Raw genomic sequence first — 26,130 nt, forward strand, 5'->3', positions numbered from 1 at the left:
TCAGCGATGTTGCCAGAAGTTTTCTCAAAGCTCTGCAAATGATTTCTAAAATAATGTAGTACACATTGCTTTTAAAAAAAAGCTGAAGCCTGCATGCACAAGGCTTTAAAATGAACCCGTATTTTGCTCATGTGTGAACAGCAGGTTTTTTTTTTAGTTTTCGATAGGATGAGGAAGGATTAGAACCCCTGTCAGATTTGACTGCTGTCCAGGGTTTAGAGCGAGAGATTTCACCTTACTCCCAGGGATAACCTTTCACCCGACAGGGAAAAACTCTAAAACAGCAACACAACAGATGGACGTTAAAATGCAAAATGTAATTTGTAAGTTAAATAGGAGAATGCAAGAACTTCCGTCAGCTTTTTATTCCTGTTGTTTTTCTGTTGGAATTTTTCCTCATTTCCTGTCTTATAAAAAAAAATGTTTTGGCTATAGTTTCACTTTAAGCAGCTGGGGGTCTGTAGGCAATTATATTTGGACATTTTAATTGCGTATGCAAAGGCAAAGTAGAGGTGAACTATAAGTTGAGAAAAAAATAAGTAACATTCTAACGCTGTGTTTGAAGGCCAAATCCACCATAAAAAAATATCAATTTTGAATGAGATATATGAGACACCTTTGGGTATTTAAATTTACCAAAGACTTTGGTGGAGATATTGTTCCACCTCGGTGTGGGTTTCCAAAAACCAAATCAAAAGTGACCCTGTATCATAGATGGGTAAACAAACTAGCTGTCAATTAAACCAACGGAAACGCTAACTAAAGTGCGGAACACATTGTTTGGCTTTGTAATGAAGCTGTTGAGTGGACAAATAAGAAAATGGCACGTGAAAAAAGATTGTAAGCTATCAAGAAAAACTGAATAGCAGTTTTAGGTGGAGTTGGCATTTAACAACTTACTACAACAAGACATAGGTAAGACATTTAGGACTGTTATGTACTATTAATTATACAATCTATTTTAAGATGTAGAATTTTGCCAGTAAACTTGCATAATTTGAAAGGTGGTTGAATGATGGAACTCACCTAGTGATAAGTATTTTCCAATTGAAGCAGGCTGGATGATTTATGATAGCAGACAAGTTAAATGGCTATAGAATGCTTTCAGTGGTAATTTTTATGTGTATCCCATGATCTGTGTGGCAGTATATTAGCAACCACACATGATGGGGTGTAAAAAATATTCCTGTTTGCTTAGTTATACACAGGTCTTAAATAACCTGCAAAGGCCTGAATTTTGGACATGGTATGTGTCTTAAAACCCGAAGGTCTGTCCCAAATAAAGCAGTAACAAACAGAATTTAAATAGCTTTACCAAAGCAACTTCAGAAAAAATAGCACTACGGCTAAACAAAATTATTTGTAAATTTCAAGCGTGGTGTACGTTTTTGTCAATTCCAATTTCATTCCAATTTGGCCCCTCCGTTTTGTACTGCAAACTTCTAAAGAGCAAGGGAGTAATGTTCTTTTTAATTTAAAAATGTGTGTGTGGGTGTATATATTTAGAACCAAAGATCAAAAAATGGAATGGAATGGGGAAAAAAAAACAACTGTGACGGTTCCTTGGAGAGCTGCCATATGACTGACACCCGTCACTGGATGATAAATGACTCCATTTTCTGCCTCTCTTGCCTTCTGCCACTCCAAGAGAGGGTCGTTTATCATAATCTCTGTCAGCGAGGGAAAGTAGCCCTGACAGTGCAAGTCAGCAAACATTTAGCACACGGAACCATGCAACGCAGGGAAATTATTATTGTCAGAATAATAATGGTTTAGCATAATTTATTACGGGTCCACCAAATAAGCAAGGGATAGATGTTATTAGACAGATGGATGGGTAAAGCTTGGCAGGCATCCACTCAGGATCAGGCAACGCTTGATAAGGGGAGGGGGTAGAGCGGAGGGGAGGGAGGTGGAGGGGTTTACATCTTCCAAACCAATCACCGGGCTGGCAGTTCAATTACAAAGAAATAAAGGGACATTCATCATTCAATTAAGCACCTGTCAAGCTTCACAAAGGAAGAAACTTCTAACCTGGTACTCCTGGGAGAAGATGCTCAGCAGAGTGGACTGCGATTGACTGGAACAAAATAAAAGATGGACAAAGTTAATTACTGGAGTGCATGGGGGGAGATAAAAGGCTAGTCAGCTTCAAAAGGTAGGCCCCGCTGCCCTGTAATCTAAGAAAACATGAAAACAAGTGCGCAAAAGTTGTTCCAGACACACACCTCAGACAAAGGCTAGGTCAAGAAACAGGCATGAGGGGATGATGGAAAGACAGGGAAGAAGCAGGAAAGTTTACAAGAGGAGGAGTAGGAAGAGAATGTGGTGGGGAATATGCAGCAGATATAACAGCCTCATGTGTTGCCAGGATCTCCTTTCACTTTCCAGGCCCACAAAGCTGTATTAGTGGCATGTCCTGCTGGTAACAACACAAGGAGCAAGAGGGAGGGGGGACAGAAAGGAAAACAGAGTACATTTCCTATTAATAATGGATGGAAATTCAGATCCATTAGCAGTTGGGAACATGCCGCTTAGCTCATTGGCAACATATTGAAATTCATTTTGTGAGCAGTCAGGGAAACCTCTTTGGTAGCTGTGTCTTATTAAAGGGTAGCATGAAAAAAGTCTGGGAGGGGGGACAGAGGGGGCTTAACTCAATGTCAGTAGCAACATATGGGACTCTAACATTCCCACTGAAACTGATGGGTCTTTGAAAATAGAAACTCTCTCTGCAGGAGGCTCCTTTTCCTTAGAGTCGGTCATTTCCAAAGCTTCATCCATCCAGTATTCAACTCGGTGTCAAGCACCTGGCAATGAGCTACATAGAAAGCAGCTCTTCCAACAGGGATTTCCTCTCCGCCTGTATCTCATTTCTCTCTTACACTTCTCAGCATGACGCATGGTTAACTCTTTATGCAGTAAAATGGAACATCAACAAAGGCATTCAAGGACAAGTTAACCCCAGCCAGCAGCTCACAGGTTATCTCGAGACACAGAACAGTTAGTGCAAATTCCAAGCTCTCATGCCAATTGATAAATAGGACTGTTACTGTTTCTCCTAAATTGTCCTATGTGGATCTCTATCGTTCGTTCTATTTTAAAACATAGTTAATTACTTCTGATGTAGATAACTCACCCAAATTATAATTTCAATAAATCTGTTTTGCAATATGCCTTATTATAATATTCTGATTTTCTCTGCATTAACTTAAATGTCACCCTCTTTTTTTTCTGCAGGCAATATAATTTGCAAACAAAACACCACAGAAGCGTATTCTAAGATTAATTATCTTGTACGGCAAGTTTCATTCCTTCCCAACACGTCTGACAAAATAAAAGGGTTTACAACATTACTCAGACCACATCAAAGGCTCACTTTCTCAGTTTGCCAGACGGCATTTAAACACCCTCTGGGACCTTCTATGTGGTCAAACAGATAGAATTTATGATGCACTACAGTACAAAGATTATTATATGCAGAGAAATCAGATCAATTGAAAAAAAAAAAAAACATTTAATAGTTACAGGTTTCTGATATAGACTAATTAAGAGTTATTTCCTTCCGAGAGTAGAAACCGTTTGTTACATTTGCTACATACAAACATAAGCCTGCAAATCTACTAATTATGCAAAGCGCAATGATGTGTTGTAACCCAGAGCAACCAATTAGTACACAACTTCCATTTTTATTATACTGAAAGCTATTCTTAGAGTGCATACAACTGTTTAATTCATAAACTGAAATTGTATATTGAGATGAATGCACAGTAAGACTGAAATCAACAAATACATTAAAAAAGTTTGAGTAGACCGGCTTTCAAAAATCAGCTGAATCCTGCCTGTATTGGGCGCAGGACAACTTAAGTGGTCTCCTTACCCACTATATCATGAACATATACTGTTTAGATACATGGTCCTATATTTGGCGGAACAGCCTATGCACTACCTAAATGGCAGTTTGTAGAAAGTCAAAAGATGTGCCCATCGACAGCACATCCATTGTATATTAAATTAAATAGCATGGTTCAATTGTTGGTAACATTGACTGAAATGCCAAAATCTCAGGCCGCGTACACACGCGGGGACTGTTCGCTCAACTTTGTCCGTCAAACAGTTTCAGCGAACAGTCCGCTCAAAATTAGCATGGACGGACTTGCCCACACACGACGAACGAACAGTTTGCTGAAACCGTGCGCGATGACGTGAACGGCACGTACGACGGGACGGAAAATACGACGTCCTATACACTGCATTACAACTTTCGGCGTGTAAATCCTTTCTGAGCATGCGCGGAACTTAGTTTGACGAACAAGCCTACACACGAGGGGACTGTTCGCTGAAACCAAGTTTCAGCGGACAGTTTTTCGGAATTTCCGAAAAACTTTGTTCAGCAGACTGTTCGCTGAAACTGTCCGCTGAAAGCCCACACACGGGCGGACTGTCCGCCGAAACACTGTTCAGCGGACAAAGTTGGGCGAACAGTCCCCGCGTGTGTACGCGGCCTCAGACTGTGCTAATCTCTACTACACTGTGCAAAAAATACCTCAAAGAAAATTAAAGCAGTGTTCCGTCCCAAAAAAATATATATATAAAAGCCAGCAGTACACATACTGCAGCTGCTGGCTTTTAACAATAGGACACTTACCCGCCCTGGAGTCCAGCGATGTCTTCACCACAGCTGATGTTTTCATCAGCTGTCGGGTGCTGCTGCCACCATTGCCTTGCGGCTTCACACCAGGGACCCTACTGCGCATGTGCGAGGCACGCTTCTCTCTCCTACTGACCCGGCGACAGGGAGAGGAGGAGGAAGCAGGAGGAAGTCCCGCGGTGATGTCATGGGCTCCCGGAAGTGGGAACAGGATACCGGTCAAAGACAGGTATCATGTCCCCCCTCCCCCCCGAAAGGTGCCAATTGTGGCACCAGAGGGGGAAGAGGAGACAAATGAGCGGAAGTTCCACTTTTGGGTGGAACTCCGCTTTAAGGACACTGAGGTCTTGATTTCAACTGATCTGTATTTATTTCCAAGTTATATTTTTTTTTTTATCACTAAGTCGACCAAGTATACACAGGACAACTTTTAGAGGATGTTCATAGGCTTGAACAATTACCTTTAACTTTCATGGACCTAAGAAAACAGCTCTAACTATGATACATACCAGCTGTACTCTTCACTGCCATAGTAACTTAGGTCTTTCTGTTATATCCCTTAGACCCCTTTCACACCACACCGCCCATTGCGTCGGCGGTAAAGCGGCGCTATTTTAAAAAAAAATTCGGATTTGCGGCGGATTTGCGGCGCATTACAGAGCTGCCCCATTGATTTCAATGGGGAGCAGCGGTGGAGGAGCGGTAAACACACCGCTCCTTCACCGCTCCAAAGAAGCTGCTGGCAGGGCTTTTTTCTGACGTCCTGCCAGCGCACCGCTGTAGTGTGAAAGCCCTCGGGCTTTCACACTACATACAATGGTGCAGATTCTTTAGGGCGGATTGCGGGCGCTATTTCTAACGCTATAGCGCCTGCAAAACGCCCTGGTGTGAAAGGGGTCTTAGGGAAGGGTAGGGAAAAACAGCAGTCTGGCCATGAAGATCTCTGCATATCCCAGTACCCTGAATGCCTTTACTATTACGTGTATGCTTGTATTGCATATTTTGGAAGCCAAAGCCTCGCTGCCTTCACACGGTTTCCACCAAAAACATGGACAGTTTCTCCCAGTGAGAGTTGTTACCATTCTCTGTTGAGAAGTCAAGATTGGAAAAGAGCTACCATGAACCACATTAGCAAATATAAAGCAGCCAACTTAAATGGAGAAGCTATCTTTTCTAAGTTGCAGTCTAACATGATGGTCACAAAATGAGGTGGACCACATACACTGCTAAAAATAAAAAAGACCCTACAGAAAAGCCTGAAAAAAAACATGATTTTTATAACAGCTTACCTGTAAAATACTTTTCTTTGATGTACATCAGGGGACACAGAGCCATAGTACTTACTATGCGGGTTATAGGACCACTGATAGGTGATGGACACTGGCACGCCCTAAGGGCAGGGGTGTCAAAACTTTTTTCAAAGAGGGCCAGATTTGATGAAGTGAACATGCGTGAGGGCCGACCATTTTGTCTGACATTCTTTAAACCATTAATATTCAGTCTAAGGCCGCGTACACACGGGCGGATTGTCTGTCCAACTTAGTCCGCTGAACCGTGTTTCAGCGGACAATCCGCTCGTGTGTGGGCTTCAGTGGACTTTTTCAGCGGACTGTCTGACGAACAAAGTCTTACGTAATTTCCGTAATTTTGTCCGTTCAAACTTGGTTTTGTCCGTCCAAACTTGGTTTCAGCGGACAGTCCGCTCGTGTGTAGGCAAGTTGGACGGACTAAGTATGGCGCATGCTCAGAAAGGATTTACACGGCCGAAGGTTGCATTGCATTGTATAGGACGTCGTTTTTCTAGTCCCGTCGTACGTGCTGTACACGTCATCATGCACGCTTTCAGCGGACTGTCTGCTCATCGTGTGTGGTCAAGTCCGTTCATTCAAATTTTGAACGGACTGTCTGTCGGATTGTCTGACGAACTTAGTTGGGCAGACAATCCGCCCGTGTTTACGCGGCCTAAGTGTGTTCATCCGATCCAATACACGGCCCAACAAGAATTCTCTTGCCTTTGTGCTGTGTGTGGTGAACAGATGAGCTTGGGTGTGTTATTTGGATATACCGTATTTAATCGGCTTATACCACACACCTTAACTTTAAAAAGGAAGTCTCAGGAAAAAAAAAAAAAAAAAAAATCTTACATTTTAAATAAAGACATGTGAAGCAAAATAAGGGTCAGTGCCCATCTGCAGCCCCCAGCATATTGCCATGAATGCAGCCCCCAGCGTATTGCCATGAATGCAGCCCCCAGCGTATTGCCATGAATGCAGCCCCACCGTATTGCCATGAATGCAGCCCCCATCGTATTGCCATGAATGCAGCCCCCATCGTATTGCCATGAATGCAGCCCACACATTGCCAGGAAAGCAGCCCACACATTGCCAGGAATGTAGCCCACACATTGCCATGAATGCAGCCCACACATTGCCATGAATGCAGACTCACCATTACCATCAGTGCAGCCTGATTCATGTCCCTCTGCAGCATTGGAGGAGACAGGGAGGGGTTGGGACGAGCGCCGACAGACATACAGGAGAAACCCCTGTTTCTATCGATGGCCTCTTTAATTGAAAGTCCCACCTCCTGTGATGGACAAAACGGTTGTCCAGTGGCAGCGCAGGGCGGGACTTCCTTTTACACAGGACGCTGTCCTGTATCCACGGCATTCGTCCCGCCCCCTCCATGGCAGCCAGCATATCTATCTTTTGTGGCCCCCGGCGATCGGGGATTCGTTGGGGGCCACAAAAGATATATATGTGAACATGACCAGACGGGCCGTCCGAAACCGGAACGTAGGCCGCGATTGGCCCGCGGGCCGGACTTTGGACATGCCTGCCCTAAGGCAAGAAGTATACACCCTATATAAACCCTCCCACTACTGGGGGTCCTCAATTTTGTAGCCAAGCAATACAAGTGTATACCAAGAAGAGAGGGACCTCTGTGTTTCCTGATGTACATCAAAGAAAATGATTTTACAGGTAAGCCATTATAAAAATCCTGTTTTCTTTTCTTACATCAGGGGACACAGTGCCATGGATAATTACAATGTGGGATGTCCCATAGCAATGGCAACTGAAGGGAGGGAGACAACAAAAAAGTAGGGCAAAAAGGACTGCGCCCAAAGGCAATATCCTCATGACCTTTAAGATCAAGCGGCCTTACAGATCTGACCCATAGAAGCCTGATGATGCCCCACCCAAGAGGCACTTATCACCCTGGATGAGTGTGCTCTAACATTAGAAGGAGCTTGAACAATCACTTGACAAATCCATTTGGAAAATAGTGGATTTTGCCTCTGCCTGTCCACATTTTGGACCCTCTGGCACTACAAACAAAACATGTGTTTTGCGAAACTGAGCATCGCCTTTAAATAGACTCTGATCGCTCTTACTACATCAAGGGAATGTAGTACCTTCTCTTCCCTAGATTGAGGCTCTGGGGAGAAAGAAGGAAGAATAATATCTTGGTTTAACTGAAAACCTGTTACCACCTTTGGTAGGAATTCAGGATGAGGACATAAAACCACCTCATCCTTATGCATGATCAAATATGGCTCTTTACAAGACGGAGCCACTAGTTCTAATATTCTTCTAGAAGAAGAAATAGCAACCAGAAAGATTTTCTTTCTTGTCAAAAGAACCAAGGAAATTTCTTGTAAAGGCTCAAATTGCTGATTCTGCAAAGCCGATAAGACCAAATTTAAAATCCCAAGGATTTAGAGGTGCCTTGATAGGGGGATTAATCTGTGTTACCTTCTGAATAAGCTACACACCAAGAGTGGGAAGCAAGAGGCCATTGAAAAAAAAACAGAAAAGGCCGGGATCTGGCCCTTGATAGAAGTCAAGGCCAGCTCCACTTCAGATCCCATTTGCAGGAAATCAGGGATCCTGCCTATGACATACTTCCTGGGGTGCCAACCCCTGGATCCACACCAAGAAACATATGCCTTCCAGACTCTATAGTAAATGATTCTGGAAGCCAGCTTCTTGGCATTAATCAAAGTAGACACTACTGAAGGAGATCACCCACGATCCTTCATTAAGTGGGATTCAACAGTCAAACCTGTTGAGGTCCCGCCATACATTAGAAAATGGGAAAATGAACTAGGTACACAATGTGACCAGGACACAATAAGTAAAATAATGAGATTAACACATAGTTCGGCAAAAGATAGTAAAACAGCTGAGATGAACTATAAATGCCTTACCAGATGGTACTATACTCCAGATAAGATGGCAAAATTCCAGCAGGGAAGATCGGCGGAATGCTGGCGAGGTTGTAAAATCAAAGGCACGATGGCACATTTATGGTGGACATGCCCAAAAATTCAATCTTACTGGGGGAAGATCTTACAAAAAATAAGAGAGATAACTAAAATAAAGTTGAAAACAGATCCCTGGATTATATTGTTCCATGCCACAAAGAGTAATATAAGACAATATCAAGAAACCATAATCCCACACCTCCTTAATGCAGCGAAAAAATTAATTCCTAAAAACGGTCAGGAAAAGGAAACCCCATCGATGTGGGAGTGGGTAGATGCGGTCAAAGCGACATATAAGATGGAAAAACTAATTGGTGGAGAGGATACCGAAAGAGAAGTTGTAGAAATAAAATGGAAATGCTGGAGGGATTTTAAAAAAAACTGGAGCTATGTAGAATATTTAAGACCATAATCCATATAAGAGGAGGAATAAAAGGAGGAAGAAAAAACACTGACAGATAATTAGGGAATTGGGTGGGGGGGGGGGTGGGAGTGGATGGGGAAAAATAATAAAGAGTTATGAGGAATAAATGATTTGTATTTTTCTATAAAAAAAAAAAAAAAGAAAAGAATTCTCTATTTTCCGATGATAATGGGAAAAAATATATATTATGCCACAATGATGTGAATAAATGAGGAGACAATATTGAACAGAAAGTTGACTTATGTCTCATTAGAGAAATTCGCTGATGTGTGCAAAAGAAAAAAAAAAAAAAAAACAGTCAAACCTGTTAAATTTTTCGTCCGTATGGTAGGATGGAATACCGGACCTTGTGCGAGAAGGTCTGGCTATAATGGCAGAGTCCGAAGGACTCCTGTCATCTTTATGATCTGTGTAAATCAAAATCTTCTGGGACCCACTGGGGCCGACAGAATCACCTCCTTTCGTTCCTGCTTGATCCTGCAGAGAAGGCACGGAAGTAGTGGAACTGGAAGAAACGCATAGATCAGTAAAAAACTGATCCCATGGGAAGATGTCTGTTTAGTCTGCTAGCGGATCCCTTGTTCTCCACAAAAAGTTGTCGACTCCGATGTTGAATCTGGGCGCGAATAGGTCCATGTCCGGAATACCCCATCTCTGACATATCGCTAGGAAGATGTCGGGGTGAAGAGACCATTCTCCTGGAAATAATTGTTGGGGACTCAAGTAATCCGCCTGCCAATTCTCTATTTCTGGAATGAAAATTGCCAATAGGCAAGGAATGTTGTGTTCTGCCCAAGCTAGAACATTATTCACCTCTTTTTGGGCTGCACGACTTCTCCTGCCCCCCTGGTGATTGATGTAAGCCCCAGTAGTGGCCTTGTCAGACTGAATCTTGACAGGACAGACCCGTAATCTGACCGTTCAAGATTCTAGGGCCAGGCGTACTGCCCGAATCTTCCAAAATGAATGTTGATAGGCAAGGTCCTCTAACCTGGACAATCTTCTTCCTGGGCTGCTCCCCAGCCTAGAAGTCTGGCATCTGTTAACACTTTCCAGGATAAAGGTAGAAAAGATTTTCCCTTTTGCTGGATAACAACCACCAATGTAGGCTCTGACTTACTTCGGGAGCCAAGCATATTGGAAAAATCCAAGGCCTGAATATTTTTTATTCCAGACCGACAGGATGGTGTTTTGAAGCAGTCTTGAGTGAAAACTGCGTGTAAGGAGGCCACCATTTCCCTTACCGATCTCATGCACAGCCGAATGGAAGGATTTTTCTTTGTTTTGATAAGTTGAATTAGTCCTACAATAGAACTGATTCTTGTCTGGGGTAAGATTACCTTCTTCTGTATGGTATCTATAACCAGCCCCAAGGATTTTTCTAGGTTGAGTATCCAACCCAGATATTCCAGGTAGTTTACAGCTATGATCAGACTCTGGTTTAGACTGAATGATCTATTAAAAGTAGATCGTCTAAATAGGCTAGGACCGTTCTGCCTGGAGCCCATAATCTGACTAAAGGAGGTGCCAGAATCTTTAAGAACACTTGTGGTGCTGTGGCTAAACCAAATGGCAGGGCCACAACTGAAAATTAAGATTTTCTATTTCAAAGCGCAGAAATTTCTGATGAATGGGAAATATTGGCACGTGGAGATATGCATCTTTGATATTGACTGAAGCCAAAAACTCCCCTCCATGCAGAATGGACACAACCGATCGGATTGCTTCCATGCGAAAGGATCGGATCTATAAGTGCTAATTCAGTCCGTTGAGATCTAGAATGGGTCTTACCTCTCTGTTTGGTTTTGGAACCATGAAAAGGTTTGAATCAAAGTCTGTGCCCTGTTCCACTAAGGGCACCTCTGATATCACCGACTGGGATAATAAATGATCCAGAGCCAGAAAGAGATGCTTAGTTTTCTTTGGATCCTTGGGAACATTTGACCTAAGAAAAAACGAGAAGACGGAAACTCTCGGAACTCTAGGTGTAACCTACAGAAAACTGCAGAAGCCACCCATCTGTCTTGACATTGTTCCTCTTTGAGAATTGCAAGAGCCTACCCCCCACCCGAGTGAGCAGGGGCGCCCCTTCACGAGGAGGCTTTAGCATCCTGCTTTGTCGGCTTTCTGCCCCAAGATCTCTTCTGATCCTGGTGCTACCCTTGGGGTCTTCCCCTTGAACCTGATGGTTGAGGCAGTCGAGACTGCCTAGAGGCTGATGCCCCTGGCACAGGAGAGGCAGCACGCTTACATGAGAAATATTAGAATTTCTTCTTTACTGGTAAAAGAGAGCTTTTTCCATTAGAGATCCTTTAGATGTATTTTATCCAGATTGTTTCCAAATAGCCGTTCACCATGAAAAGGGGAAACTGGCTAGGAGCTTTTTACAGGGTGCTTCGGCTGACCAATTTTTATTTTTATTTTTTTTTCAGCCATAGAACTCCTTAATGGACTGGGATACACCAATTGCAGCAAGAACCGGCTGCGCTACTCAACTTGCTAAAGACATTCAGCTTTTACAAAGAAGTTCCAACTTTTTATCTGTTGGATCCTTTAACATCAGCGCATTATCCCCCGGCATGTGGGATTCTTGCTCACTGAGGCAATTGCAGTATCAATTGCTGGAACTCCCCATTATTTTAAAGGTGTCAGAGGGAGATGCCTGTGTCACCAACCTGAAACAAGCCATCCTCCTGCTCTATCCCTCCACAGCCAGCAGCAGCTACACACACACACACACACACACACAGAGTGCTTTAACAACTTCCTGCATGTGTGGCCGGCATCTGATGCCGTTAGCCACGCCCCCGTGCGAATTACGCCCCCCCTTCCTTTCAAAGGAAAGTGTTTTCCCGAACAAGCGGCGTCCTGTGAAACAGCAGGAAACCTTCAGGAACAGGGGAACCTCAGGTTACCCCCAATCCTGGAACTGCAACAGCACCCTGCAAGTAAAAAAACTTTATGGCCTTACTACCAAAAAGTACTGGATCCCAGGGTCCAGCTCTCTAAAAGATAAGCGTTCGCAAGCAATACCTTGTTTCTTCGGACACGAGGCCGGGTACCATCCATTTAGCCTATGAAAAGGACATCAGAATGGATCCAGTCAGCATGGCTAGCCCCAGAAAGTAAGCTTCCAGTGGAGCTCAGCATAGCACATCTTTACTCGTGATCAACACCTTAGACACTGGCGAAAAAACTGAGGACTCCCAGAAGTGGGAGGGATTATATAGGGAGTACACTTCTTGCCTTAGAGTGTGCCAGTGTCCATCACCTATTAGTGGCCCTATAACCCACATAGTAAGTACTATGGCTCTGTGTCCCCTGATGTAAGAAAAGAAAACATGTCCATCATCATTAAGAATAAATTCTTACTTAAACAACATGGCCACAAAAAAGAGGAAGCCTGAACTTTGATATATGCTGGACCCCCATTCCAGACTGACGACAATCATTCCCATAGATCAGTCTGCAGTTTCCAGCTATATATTTTTCCTCAAGTTACCAATATTCCCATTACAAACTGATGATCCCCCTCCCTCTTACCAATCTGTTCATAATCCACCCCTGCCTCCTCAAAAACACATAAATGTAAATGACAACCAGTTGCTAACAACCTACAACCTCCCTTTATAACAAGCACAATTTATTCTCTTCATATCATTCTATCAAACAAATGACAAATGCAAGTGAATGGAGATTTTATTGTAATCCATGCTGCTTAAGACAATCATCTTGATGGAAGGTTCAGAGGCCAAACCAAGATCACCATTGGGGAGAGCTTTGAACTGTCATCTCAACTAGATATGACCAGCTGTTTTTGTTTTGTTTTGTTTTTTGTTTTTTTATTTTAAAAGCTGAATTTTAGATCAAAATTGTTTGCACATAACTTACCTGTAAAAAATAAATGTCCCACGTTCTTCGGGCTGGAGATTTCTGTAGAACTCCTCTTTTCAGTGATACCTGGTTCAACTCACATTACTGAACTTCTGGTGCTGTGGTGGTTAATAGCTTTGGGTCTAACACAGAATGCAACTCGTTCTGTGAATGGGGGGGGGGGGGGGGGGCAGATAAAGGACAAGGCCCTCTGCTCCATTCAGAAAACATTTAGCATAATTTTAATCAGAGGGGTTAAAAAAAATGGATGCTTTGGCAGCTGGCATGTTAGTTAAATTCTAACCATCTTTTACAAACCCATGACAAGCTTATTGAAGAATATATAATAGTGTTATTTTAATTAGAGTAAACCTTTGACAAACCTGGCCAATTTATCATCTAAGGGAAAATAAAACTCAAAAATTATGTACAATGAAAAACATGAATATTTTTAAAAGCAAATTCTGGCATTTCCTAGAAAGTTCAAACTTGGCTCCTATATCCTGAGCTTCCTTATTGGCAGATGATCTAACCCTCTATATTTACTAATAAGGAGGCTACAGAGGTTGGAGGGGGGTGGTAGGTATTATCATGCTTTTTTAGCTCACCTGAAAAAATTCAATGACAGAATCAGAATACCCGAACTTACCAAAACTAGATAGATTTTTAATCTAACAGAAATTTGACAAGTGTATTTTTTCCTGCGTGTGATCTTTATTAGAAAATTAATTCCTGCCTCATATGTTAGGATATTTAATTAAAAGTGAGTGGAGTGTTGAATACCTCTGTACCCCACCACATACAGTTAGGGCCATAAATATTTGGACAGTGACACAAGTTTTGTTATTTTAGCTGTTTACAAAAACATGTTCAGAAATACAATTATATATATAATATGGGCTGAAAGTGCACACTCCCAGCTGCAATATGAGAGTTTCCACATCCAAATCGGAGAAAGGGTTTAGGAATCAAAGCTCTGTAATGCATAGCCTCCTCTTTTTCAAGGGACCAAAAGTAATTGGACAATGGACTCTAAGGGCTGCAATTAACTCTGAAGGCGTCTCCCTCGTTAACCTGTAATCAATGAAGTAGTTAAAAGGTCTGGGGTTGATTCCAGGTGTGTGGTTTTGCATTTGGAAGCTGTTGCTGTGACCAGACAACATGCGGTCAAAGTAACTCTCAATTGAGGTGAAGCAGAACATCCTGAGGCTGAAAAAAATGAAAAAATCCATCAGAGAGATAGCAGACATGCTTGGAGTAGCAAAATCAACAGTCGGGTACATTCTGAGAAAAAAGGAATTGACTGGTGAGCTTGGGAACTCAAAAAGGGCTGGGCGTCCACGGAAGACAACAGTGGTGGATGATCGCCGCATACTTTCTTTGGTGAAGAATAACCCGTTCACAACATCAACTGAAGTCCAGAACACTCTCAGGGAAGTAGGTGTATCTGTCTCTAAGTCAACAGTAAAGAGAAGACTCCATGAAAGTAAATACAAAGGGTTCACATGTAGATGCAAACCATTCATCAATTCCAAAAATAGACAGGCCAGAGTTAAATTTGCCCAAAAACACCTCAAGAAGCCAGCTCAGTTCTGGAAAAGTATTCTATGGACAGATGAGACAAAGATCAACCTGTACCAGAATGATGGGAAGAAAAAAGTTTGGAGAAGAAAGGGAACGGCACATGATCCAAGGCACACCACATCCTCTGTAAAACATGGTGGAGGCAACCTGATGGCATGGGCATGCATGGCTTTCAATGGCACTGGGTCACTTGTGTTTATTGATGACATAACAGCAGACAAGAGTAGCCGGATGAATTCTGAAGTGTACCGGGATATACTTTCAGCCCAGATTCAGCCAAATGGTGCAAAGTTGATCGGACGGCGCTTCATAGTACAGATGGACAATGACCCCAAGCACACAGCCAAAGCTACCCAGGAGTTCATGAGTGCAAAAAAGTGGAACATTCTGCAATGGCCAAGTCAATCACCAGATCTTAACCCAATTGAGCATGCATTTCACTTGCTCAAATCCAGACTTAAGAGGGAAAGACCCACAAACAAGCAAGACCTGAAGGCTGTGGCTGGAAAGGCCTGGCAAAGCATTAAGAAGGAGGAAACCCAGCGTTTGGTGATGTCCATGGGTTCCAGACTTAAGGCAGTGATTGCCTCCAAAGGATTTGCAACAAAATATTTTATAAATAAATATTTTGTTTGGGTTATGTTTATTTGTCCAATTACTTTTGAGCTCCTAAAATGTGGAGTGTTTGTAAAGAAATGTGTACAATTCCTACATTTTCTATCAGGTATTTTTGTTCAACCCTTCAAATTAAACGTTACAATCTGCACTTAAATTCTGTTGTAGAGGTTTCATTTCAAATCCAATGCGGTGGCATGCAGAGCCCAACTTGCGAAAATTGTGTCACTGTCCAAATATTTATGACCCTAACTGTATTGTTACATCCACTGACCCATACCCCACTACAATGTCCTGTATTGACATAGGAGTCGATGAGAGAAACCACAGAGCTCAGCCATTAACCAGGTATCCGACGCACCTTAAGGGGATCAGATGTGAAAAAGCAGCTGCTCTACAAGAAAGCAAAGTTCAGACAGTAGTGGGTCAGATGAGATAAACTCTTCTTTTTGTAGGTTGTGATGGTTTACATTTTATTCAACTCAACAACATTCATTTTAAAGTAGACTCACACAAGAAAATATTATATTCTTTTATAGAGTAGTTAAATTTTTCGTTTTAAAAACCTGGAGACATTATCAAACTGTTAAAACTATTTTGTTTTTCCTATCTAAGCTTCAAATGTCAGTAACCTCCCTTATTGCTAGCCAAGCTGCAGCAGACTTATATCTGCCTGAATACTTGTATGACTTGTATTGCCCACACATGGAGAAAAGTCAGTTCATTTTGAACGTGGCTCCAGGTAGACAGAACTAGCGAAGAAAGTCAATATCGCCGCCTCCACCGTCGAGACTGACACCTCGCTAGCTCCGTCACCTGGTATGGATTTAAAAGGGAAGCCCTACGCCAAAAAAAACGGCATGGTGGTCCCCCCAAAGTCCATAGCACACATGGTGACCCCACCCCTTATGATGTCACAGTCCCGGAGGATGCTGGGACTGTGACATCATAAGGGGTGGGGTCACCATGTGACATCACCCGGTGACCCTGACCGTGCCCCTATATAAGTCTCCGCGCAACATGTCCCTGCCATTACGGCCAGAGAGAGCGTTGTGTCAACATCGGAAGAAGGAAGAAGAGAAGAAGCAGAAGGCTGCAGTGGCGACAGCGACAGAAGACCGGGCCAACGCTAGTAAAAGAGCTGGAAGAAGAAAGCGGAGGCCTGGCAAGAAGAACCGAAGAGCGGGACAAGATACCCAAAGAGCGGGACAAGACCCCCAAAGTCGGAAGAAGACCACCAGATGGCAGAGGCGAAGGAGAAAGCTGGGCTCCTCCACTAGTAAAAGAGCTAGCAAACACCCCCGAAGACAGAAGAAAAGACCCTCGGAGCTGTCTAATAAAGTATTTTAAAAACCTGTGTTGTGTTTTTTTATGTACACTTTTTTTCCCCCAGGTGAATGTGTAGGGGTCCATCGTACCCCATACTCATTCACATAGGGTAGGGGGCCCCCTTATTAAAGGGGGCTCCTGGATTCCGATAAGCCCCCCGACCGCAAACGATGGCCAGGGTTGTCGGCAAGAGGCCTTGTCCTCATCAACATGGGGACAAGGTGCTTTGGAGTGGGGGGGCCGCAGGGCCCCCCTTCCCCAAAGCACCCCCCATGTTGAGGACACGCGGGCACGTTTTTTCAGCGTAGGGCTTCCCCTTTAAATCCATACCAGGTGACGGGGCTAGAGAGGTGTCAATCTCGCCAATGGAGTTCCGTCTACCTGGAGCCACGTTCAAAATTAACTGACTTTTCTCCGTGTGTGGGCAAGTCGATTCATTTCAAAAGTCGAGTCCGGCGGACAATTTTGAGTCAAAACTTCGTTCTAAGTTCGCCGGAGCCCGGAGCCCACACACGGGCGGATTGTCCGGCGGACTCTGGTCCCCTGGACCAAGTCCGCCGGATAATTAAATCGTGTGTACATGGCATTAGGGTTGGTTTGGCTTTCAGAAACTGACATCCCACCAGCAGTGAGGAGACACCCAACGGTAGACGCTACCTTACAAACTATTGAAAAATGTTTAAAAATACGACTATGCCGCTATACCCAACCTTATGGTTCCAATTCTGGGCATGCCAGCTTTTCAGCCAGGCATGACAGATCTGGGGTTTGGTACAATACGGTGAAGGGGTAAAAATAAGCTTATTCACTTTTCAGTAGACAATCGTCTAATGACAAGAAGAGAGATTAAATGTGATATAGCAACAGATTTCGATTTTTTTAGGCTGACGCAACTATGCGCCTTTCTCCGTTCAAAGTCAAACATATATACGGCAATTCAGGCACCGCCAGGGTTTGAGCAGTTATGCTTAGCCGAGGAGTCATTGAAGCACTCCCTATCATATTTTTATGCCATACTGACCGGATTAGAAGCACCACAAGAACTTGCCTTTTTACAGGCTTGGGAAAGGGATTTGGGGGCCACATTCTCCCAGGTGCAGAAGGACAGAATTTTACAGTTTACCCATAAGGTTTCAGTGGTGAGTATATTTTAGGAGGGAGGATATAAAATCCTCACCAGATGGTATAGAACACTGATATGCATGTATTGCATGTATGCATGTATTGCATCAGATATTTCCTCGGGTGTTGGATGTATGCTGGCCGTGTCATAAGGCAGAGGGTACTGTGCTACATATTTTTTGGGAATATTCGAGATGAAATGAATTTTGGAAAATGGTGGCTGAAATTGTTAAAACAATTACAGGTGTGTCTCTTGGAGAAAGACTGGCAGCTTTTTTGTTGCATGATGTCCCTCTGTCTGTGGAAAAATAAAAAAATTCACTGTTGAAACATCTCACGGCAGCGAAGGCTCGTATCCCTGTGTTGTGGAAGAGTAACATTTCTCCAACTAGAGTGCAGTGGTTTGTCGGAATTGCAGAAATCCCACCAACTGAGAATCTCACTATGATGCTAAAATACCAGAAGATATGAGCCCCTTATTTTGTCTATGGGGGGGGGGGGGGCTTGGAGAAGATAGGTAGGGTTGGTGGCGCTATCGGCTGGGAGAGGGTGGGAGGGGAGGCTTTTTTTTTTCCTCATAATTTTGTTATTAACACTTGGTTCTTACGGTCAAAGAAAGAGAAGTCATATTTTGTTATGGAACTGATTACAATGGATAGTGTAAGGAAATTAATATACGATTAAGATAAGGCAGAATGACAAGGTAAGGGGTTGTGATATAGATAGATGGTATTGTTAAAGTGATGTTATAGTGGGATGATATATGCTTTTGATAATTGTATCATTTTTTCTATAAAAATAAACAATTTACAGAAAAAAAAAAAAAGGAGTGGTGAACTGAGACCTTGTATTGATTCTAGGGGTCTCAATCATCTCACGATTAAGAATGCCTCTCTGATTCCGTTGATTATGGAGTTATTCGACTGCCTCAAGGGAGCAACAGTTTTCATGAAGCTTGATTTGAGAGGGGCATACAATCTCGTGAAAATTAAGAAGGGCGACGAGTGGAAAACTGTTTAATACCAGAACAGGCCATTAGGAGTACATCGCAATGCCTTTTGGCCTTTGCAACATCCTGGAAGTTTTCCAGGAATTTATTAACAATGTCCTCCGAGATTTGTTGCAGTTATGTGTGGTGGTTTATCTCGACAATATCCTCATATTGTCCAAGTCCCTGGAGAGCCACCACACAATGTCTTTTGTGTGCTTCAGAAACTAAGAGAGAACAATCTCTATTGTAAATTGGAGAAGTGCAAATTCCATTGTGAACAGGTTAAATTCCTGGGCTGTCATTTCCACTGCTGGTTTTTTGATGGACCTAGAGAAACTTTCAGCAGTCCTACAGTGGCCCAACCCATGGTTTTACGTCCTCTGCAGCATTTTCTTGGCTTTGCCAACTATTATCGGAAGTTTATTAGTAACTTCTCGACTCTGGTCAAGCCCCTGACTGATATGATCAGAAAGGACGGTAACCCACAGAATTAGTCTCCGAAGTCCATTAAGGCCTTTGAGAGTCTCAAGGCTGCCTTGTTTCTGCTCCTGTGTTGGCACATCCTGATCCTACGTTAACTTTTATCCTTGAGGTTGATGCTTCTGAGACTGGAGTTGGTGCCCTTCTGTCTCAACGTCCTACCTCTGAGAGCGCTATGCATCCTTGTGGCTACTTTTCCAAGAAATTGTCACCTGCGGGGTGCAATTACGAGATTGGTGACAGGGAGCTGTTATTGATCATTTTAACACTGAAAGAATGGAGACATCTCCTTGAAGGCAGCACTGTGCTGGTTTTCATTCTTACTGACCATAAGAATCTCGCATTGAGGTTGAATGCCTCTCTCCCAGAAGGGCGCCATGGGCTCTTTTCTTGTCTAGTTTCAATTATATTTCCTCATTCTTACCAGGTACTAAGAATGTAAGGGAATATAAACCAGCCCTGGAAAAAATGCCATACCAGCCCCATAGCATTATTATACCAGCCCAAAATCATAACATCATTATTTTTCTGTTCATGAAGGAAAAACTATGCATTTTAAAGAGTGTATTATATATAGACAGATATGAAAGCACATAGGGATATATATATATATATATATATATATATATATATATATATATAAAGAGAATTCCAGTTAGTAAGTGGTAACAGTGGTCAATCATCAAAAGGAGACCCCAGGAACTCTGGGAGCATGGGGAGAGTGGAACTCTGGTGACCAGAGACCACCTTCTACAGAAAGAATCCACTAAGGTAAGGGGGGGGGGGGGGGGGGGTTACTGATATAAGTGGGAAACCTTTACATCAGTGTCCCTTTATATTATTGTATTTACGCCCCCCTTACATCAGTGACCCCACCCTTAGGTGCACCTTGCAGGGCTCAGTCGGCTCCAGCTTGGTGGTGCCGACCGGACCCGGAGTAAACGCAGGGCCTTTTGAGTATCGATTGTCTACACTAGCCAACTGATTCCAACGAGGAACCATTTCTATTCGTTACCCACTGATACTCCCTGCCTTTATTATCATTAGTCTACAGAGACCATTTATGCACCTCCGGGACCCATGTTCTCGTAATATCTGAATAAGGGGTGGGCGTTTGGGGAAATTTCCCCTCCCAGTCACCGGGTAAGACTCTCTCCTCCTCTCCCAGTTGGATCTGGCCTGGTGCTGGGACAAGGATGGATAGATATAGGTAATATCCTGAAGAAGCTGTGAAGCGAAACTAGTCGATTTACCTCACCCTTTTCTACGAATCTGTGATTCATATGTAAAGATACTATATCTATATATATATATCTTTGTAACTTTAATAAACTGTTTTTATACAAATTAACGTTTTTGTTATAACTGTTTTATCATTATCTGTGCCCTGTGATAGTCCCCTTGCTCACACACATTGTTGACATCTCTGATAGGAGACCAGAGACGTCAGCACCTTTTTCTAGATTATCTGATTGGGATGAGGGTGCACACCTTTAACATATGCCCCATTATATCTTGAAGCCATTTACTACTCCAGCTTGGTGGCTCTGGTTTTATCCTATAGTCTCCTTTCCACAGTCCATACACATCTGACTTCTCCCATGACCCCATCCTGGTAGCACTCCCACTCTTGACTCCTCTCCAGACTCCCTCAGAGACTGCAGACATGATATAAGACAAGAGATGGTCAGGGACTGCAGACATGGTACAAGAGATCAATGCAGTCTCACCAGTGCCCATTAATGGAGCCTCACTGTGCCCATCAATACAACTTCACTCTGCCCATCAATGCGGCCTCACTGTGCCCATCAATGCAGCCTCACTTTGCCCATAATCGCAGCCTCACTGTGCTCATAATCGCAGCCTCAATGTCCCCTTAATCGCAGCCTTACTGTGCCATCAATGCAGCCTCAATGTGCAAATAATCACAGCCTCACTGTGCCCATCAATGCAGCCTCAATGTGCCCATAATCGCAGCCTCACTTTTCCCATCAATGCAGCCTCAGTGTGCCCATAATCGCATCCTCACTGTGCCCATCAATGCAGCCTCAATGTGCCCATAATTGCAGCCTCACTGTGCCCAAAATCACAGCCTGATTGTGCCCATCAATGCAGTCTCAATGTGCCCATAATCGCAGCCTGACTGCCCAAAAAAAACAGCCTCACTGTGCCCATCAATGTGACTTCCCTGTGCCTATGAATGCAAAATCACCATAGCCTGCTTTTGATCACATACACAGCGGACATCTCCTGCTGTGTGTCACAGAGCTGGGTCTGTGTGTTGTCAGCGGCACTGTAACAAGGTCCCGCCCCCCTAGACCGGCTTGTGTGATAGGCGGAACACAGAGTCAATCTACTATCACACCAGCCGGTCTAGGGGGACGGGACCTTGCTACAGCGCAGCCGACAACACACAGACCCAGCTCCGTGACACACAGCATTCCTGCTATGTGTGACAAAGAAGAGGAGGAGGCAGGAGCGCTGCAGCCACAGATCAAAGCAGCCCAAGGGCGGGTGGACTACCAGGAAATCTCCTGGGTATCCCGTTAGGCCAGACTGGGGATCTAACATGTTGCACTGCAAGGCAGGCAATACATAGCTCAGGGTAAAAGGCTGGGCATTAATCGCACAAGAACCAGCAGTGGGAAGCAGTAAAGGTTCAGATTTTCAGAAGTGACCAGCTGTAGACGAGCAGCAATAAAACAACTGAGGCTGATCCACATGTCATATGCAATGAGGAGCAGTAGCAGAAATGTGATAACTCACCCTGAATCAGAAAAGGATATCCATTGTATCCGGCAGGCAATCTTTGTATAAAACGTTTTTCTTCTGCATTTGTTTGTTAAATGTACATTGCTACTATATATACAGTATAGTGCGCTAGCCCGGTGTTCCTTTTTCAAGTACTTATGTACTAGTCTTACTAAGACATACTGTATCCTTTACTCTTACCCATTGTCGAATGGTGGGAACAAAAGTTGAGCATGCATGCACAACACTCCACCTAAAGGATTACATTAGGGCTTAGTCTTTTAGCATTAAACCTTTTCAAACTATACTGTGCAATAAATAAAAAAAAGGGGGGGGGTAAGGGTGTCCAACGGTCCTTTTAATTATGTAGCTCCTGGTGTCCAGCCCATGCACGCTACCTACAATGTGAATTTTTAGAGACAGGGTGACACCAGGGGCTGTGCCACAGCTCTAGACCCAGAATGAAGCCCACTACCAACTAACAGTATATTTAGGTCTGCAAAGTGCCCAAATTTCAGGCTAGCCCCAAATTCATCTAGGCCAGCTTGAGTACAGCCTTTAAAGCTTTTGCAGAGGATATGCTGATCTATGCATTGTTGCACATAGAGAACAGTTTAAGAAGCATGTGGGAAAATCTTGATTAAAAAAGTTATAATACTGAATAATAGCTAGCCAAAACAGTTGAACACTAGCAAAAAAATGAAGCGAGCTGGGAGTTACACTGGGCTTGTCACCGTTTTTTTTTCTTGGCCAGTGTCAAAGTCCTCCTGTTGACAGCAATATAACCTATCACCTCTGAGTCCCCTGTCTCTCAATGAAAAAAAAAAAAAAAGTTTCACTGCTACAATTACACTGTTGTTATAAATTGTAAAGCAGTTGCTGGAGTTCTTTTTAGTGTTCTTTGAAACAGCGGAACAAACACTCACATGTGCCACTATAAACATATAGCACAATTTAACACAGCAGTAAAACACAATAAAAAATAATGCCAAAAGCCTCCTGGCAAGTGAATCCTCTAACACAGCCATGCCAAACCTGTATTCGGAGGGCATTATGATTTTATGACTGTACTGGTTTATTAGAGTATTTTAAATAGATTCCTGTTTGGGCTGTATGCTAAATCAAATAGAGGAACATATAAATTATATCTAAGTTTATTATTTACAACCAATTAATTATTTTTTTAAAGCCAGGTGGCTTTCATTAAGTTAATTACTGCTAATGACATGTGCCTCATGCTGTTTCAGTATTTAGCATAACCATGTGTCAAATGTGCGTAGGAGTGCAGAACTGTCTTCTTGGGGGCATAAGTGCTCTGTCAAGCTTGGTGTGGGACAGGCATCAAAAGGAGCAGCAGAGCGTGGAAATGTATTGAGATAAATATGTATGGTGGTTGGCCAGTGGGAGACTTGCGAGTGAAACCAGCTGAACAGGATATCCCCTTTTGTTACCCAACTGTACTAAAAATATTAACTGAGAGGTGCCAGTGCATATGCTTATGTAACAGGCCAATGTAGATCAACACTTCGGTGGCAAAGATATAACACATCCTACAGAAAATTAAGGTGACTTAATGAATAGCACACTACAGTCTATTTCAGAATGATTAATGATCAGTACTCAGCCAAACAGATTTAATATCCTCTCATATGGGAGCCATAAGAAGGAAAGGTTAGCTAAAAAGACAACCATTCTGAACTGCTAGCACAATTTGGCACAAGTGAACAAGGTCTACCGAAAAAAGGTGTAGAACTTCCAGAAACCCTCAGCGTATAGTCATTTACATCACAAATTTTGTTTTAACTTTAGTTTTATGCGAAGCGTGATTGGAGTATATAAAATGGCAAAACTTTTTTTGGGGGTTTTAGATTAAATGTGGAATTTAGAACCTTGGATTATTACTGCTGCTTCTTTGCTGGAGAAATTCACCGCATTGGTTCTGGTGACCATGACCATTGTCTCTGCTACAGAAAGTGATGTCAAAAACTTCCTTCTAAAGCAAAAAGGAAAAATAAGTTTTGACTTTAAGTACATTTTACGGAATCATTCTAAGTAATTAGGACTCCTAAAAGGGGTAAACAAATAATATTATTACAGAGTCAACATTCTCCACGCAGCTTAAGGCCCCTTTCACACATGCGGACATTATGTCCGTATTTCATCCATCCGCTTGCAGATGAAATACGGACATACATGCATTCCTATGGGACAGCAGGTGTCTGCGGGTGAAAATGCGCAGACACCCGATATCATCCGCCTCCGCAATTGTCAGATTCTGCAGACGGAGGAAAATCCTATTTTTCTATCCGTCTGCAGAGCGGATCGGATGAACACGGACAGACGGTCCGTGCTCATCCGATCCCCCATAGCGGAGAGCTGACAGGGCACAGTGTGCAGGGACCGCCCTGTTATCCGCCAGCTCAGCAGGGACAACGGAGTGATCCCCGTTGAGCAAGCGGATCATCACTGGGCAGATCATTACTGATCCGTCCCGTGTGAAAGGGGCCTTACAGAAGGCACAGAGTACTGCATTTCAGTCCCTGCCCCCCCAAAATGGATCACAATATAATGGATGCACATCAGATAAACACAACAGGGCCAATTTGGGGAACACGACAGTAAATCAAACAGTATATTTTTGGATTGTGGAATAAAACCAGAGCAAACAGAAAACCCAGATGAAGACAAATAGATTATAAAAAAAACAACATAGATTTAATGTCCCAGGAGGGACTTATACCCAGGGCACTAGTGAGTTGCTCAAAGCATTTTTGGATGTTAAAAATGTTAATTTCTGAAAAGCAGATATTTTATGTTTATATGCAGTCATTGATTGTGTTGAAAATGTTCAGCTACTACTGTTCCCCCAAAATAAGACCAGCAAATCAGGTAGTCTATCTCCCTACCCTGTTCTACCCTCATCATTTAAAGATGTCAAGAGAATGACAAAAGTAAAAAAAATCTGATCAATGCAACCTAACCCACAATTATCTGCCTATCTGCTGTCTGACCTGCTGACATGCATACTTTCTTTTAGTACCCAATTGTGCATCGCAATATTTAAAAAAATCAGATAAGACAATGGAAAAAAATCCAATGAAGCATATTATTTGACACTAATGGAAAAACAGAAATTGGCAAATCGCAGTTGCTAATAGTATGAAGTTGCAGCAATAGTCAAAGCTCGGGTGACTTTTCACTTCTGACATTAAAATATAACCTAAATCAAAAACAAACATATGATATATTGGCAGCTTTCCAGTACACGGATTTACAGAAAAAACAGACAAGGAGCAGCAAAGTGCAGCAATATTGTAACATATTTAATCAAGTAAAAGTAAAAGCAGGCACATCATGGTAACTCAGATGGACAGCAGGGTTCCAGAACTATCATCCAGGCAGCGCTAGTGGTTTCCAGTGTCCTGGGCTAGAGTGTACAGGGTGCAGGAGGAAGCTGTCAATCAGGAAGTCCCTGGTCTCAGTGGGGTGGAAGCTATGAGGTGCACACGTTCGGAGCATGCATGCTCCTTCATCAGGCATCTGCACGTCATAGCTTCCCCCCACTGAGACAAGGGACTTCCTGAGTAACGGCTTCCTCCCGCGGAATCATCCGTGCAAGGCTCCTGCAGTCTGTCAGTTACTGATATGCTGGTAGAACAATGAACCACTAGAGTACTCACCAGAGCCCTCGTAATTCATTCAGAACTACAAGCTGTCAGCCACAATGGCTGATGGTAGTTGTAGTTAATTCATTCACAGAACAAAAACAAAGTCTAAATCTGATATAAGACAGAAAGTCTATGCAAACAAACAGATCCTACATGAGACATGTTATGCATGGCATTTGCACATTCTCATGTTTGTGTGGGCTTCTTTCTTTACAGTACCAGGAAACTTGCCGGTTGGGAACAAAGAATGTAATAAAAACCCTATAGTGATTCTAAAATAACCCCACTATAACCAAAACCAAATGTAGATAAAGCTTTTTTTGTAGTAGGGCTGTAATGGATAAAAAAAAACATATAGTATTAGAAATTTGATAA

General features: G+C 43.0%; 1 protein-coding gene across 7 annotated transcripts in view; it reads right to left on the minus strand.

Moving 5' to 3' along the window:
* The window catches only part of CDIN1 (CDAN1 interacting nuclease 1), a 620,876-nt gene that overhangs the window by 479,694 nt on the left and 115,052 nt on the right, over positions 1-26,130 (minus strand). For 3 of the 7 annotated variants that reach the window (XM_077464764.1, XM_077464765.1, XM_077464770.1), the window contains one exon: positions 2,035-2,080. The exons of 2 other annotated variants lie outside the window; for them this stretch is intronic. In XM_077464764.1, coding sequence (XP_077320890.1) covers positions 2,035-2,080 — 46 coding nt within the window. Of the gene's footprint in view, positions 1-2,001; positions 2,081-2,228; positions 2,253-26,130 lie in introns of those variants that run through there. 2 more of the 7 variants (XM_077464767.1, XM_077464768.1) reach the window with 2 other exon arrangements.

This window comes from Lithobates pipiens, unplaced genomic scaffold (genome assembly GCF_037356315.1).
Source record: "Lithobates pipiens isolate NorthernLeopardFrog02 unplaced genomic scaffold, aLitPip1_a1.2 Scaffold_30, whole genome shotgun sequence".
In the NCBI taxonomy this organism is placed as follows: domain Eukaryota; kingdom Metazoa; phylum Chordata; class Amphibia; order Anura; family Ranidae; genus Lithobates; species Lithobates pipiens.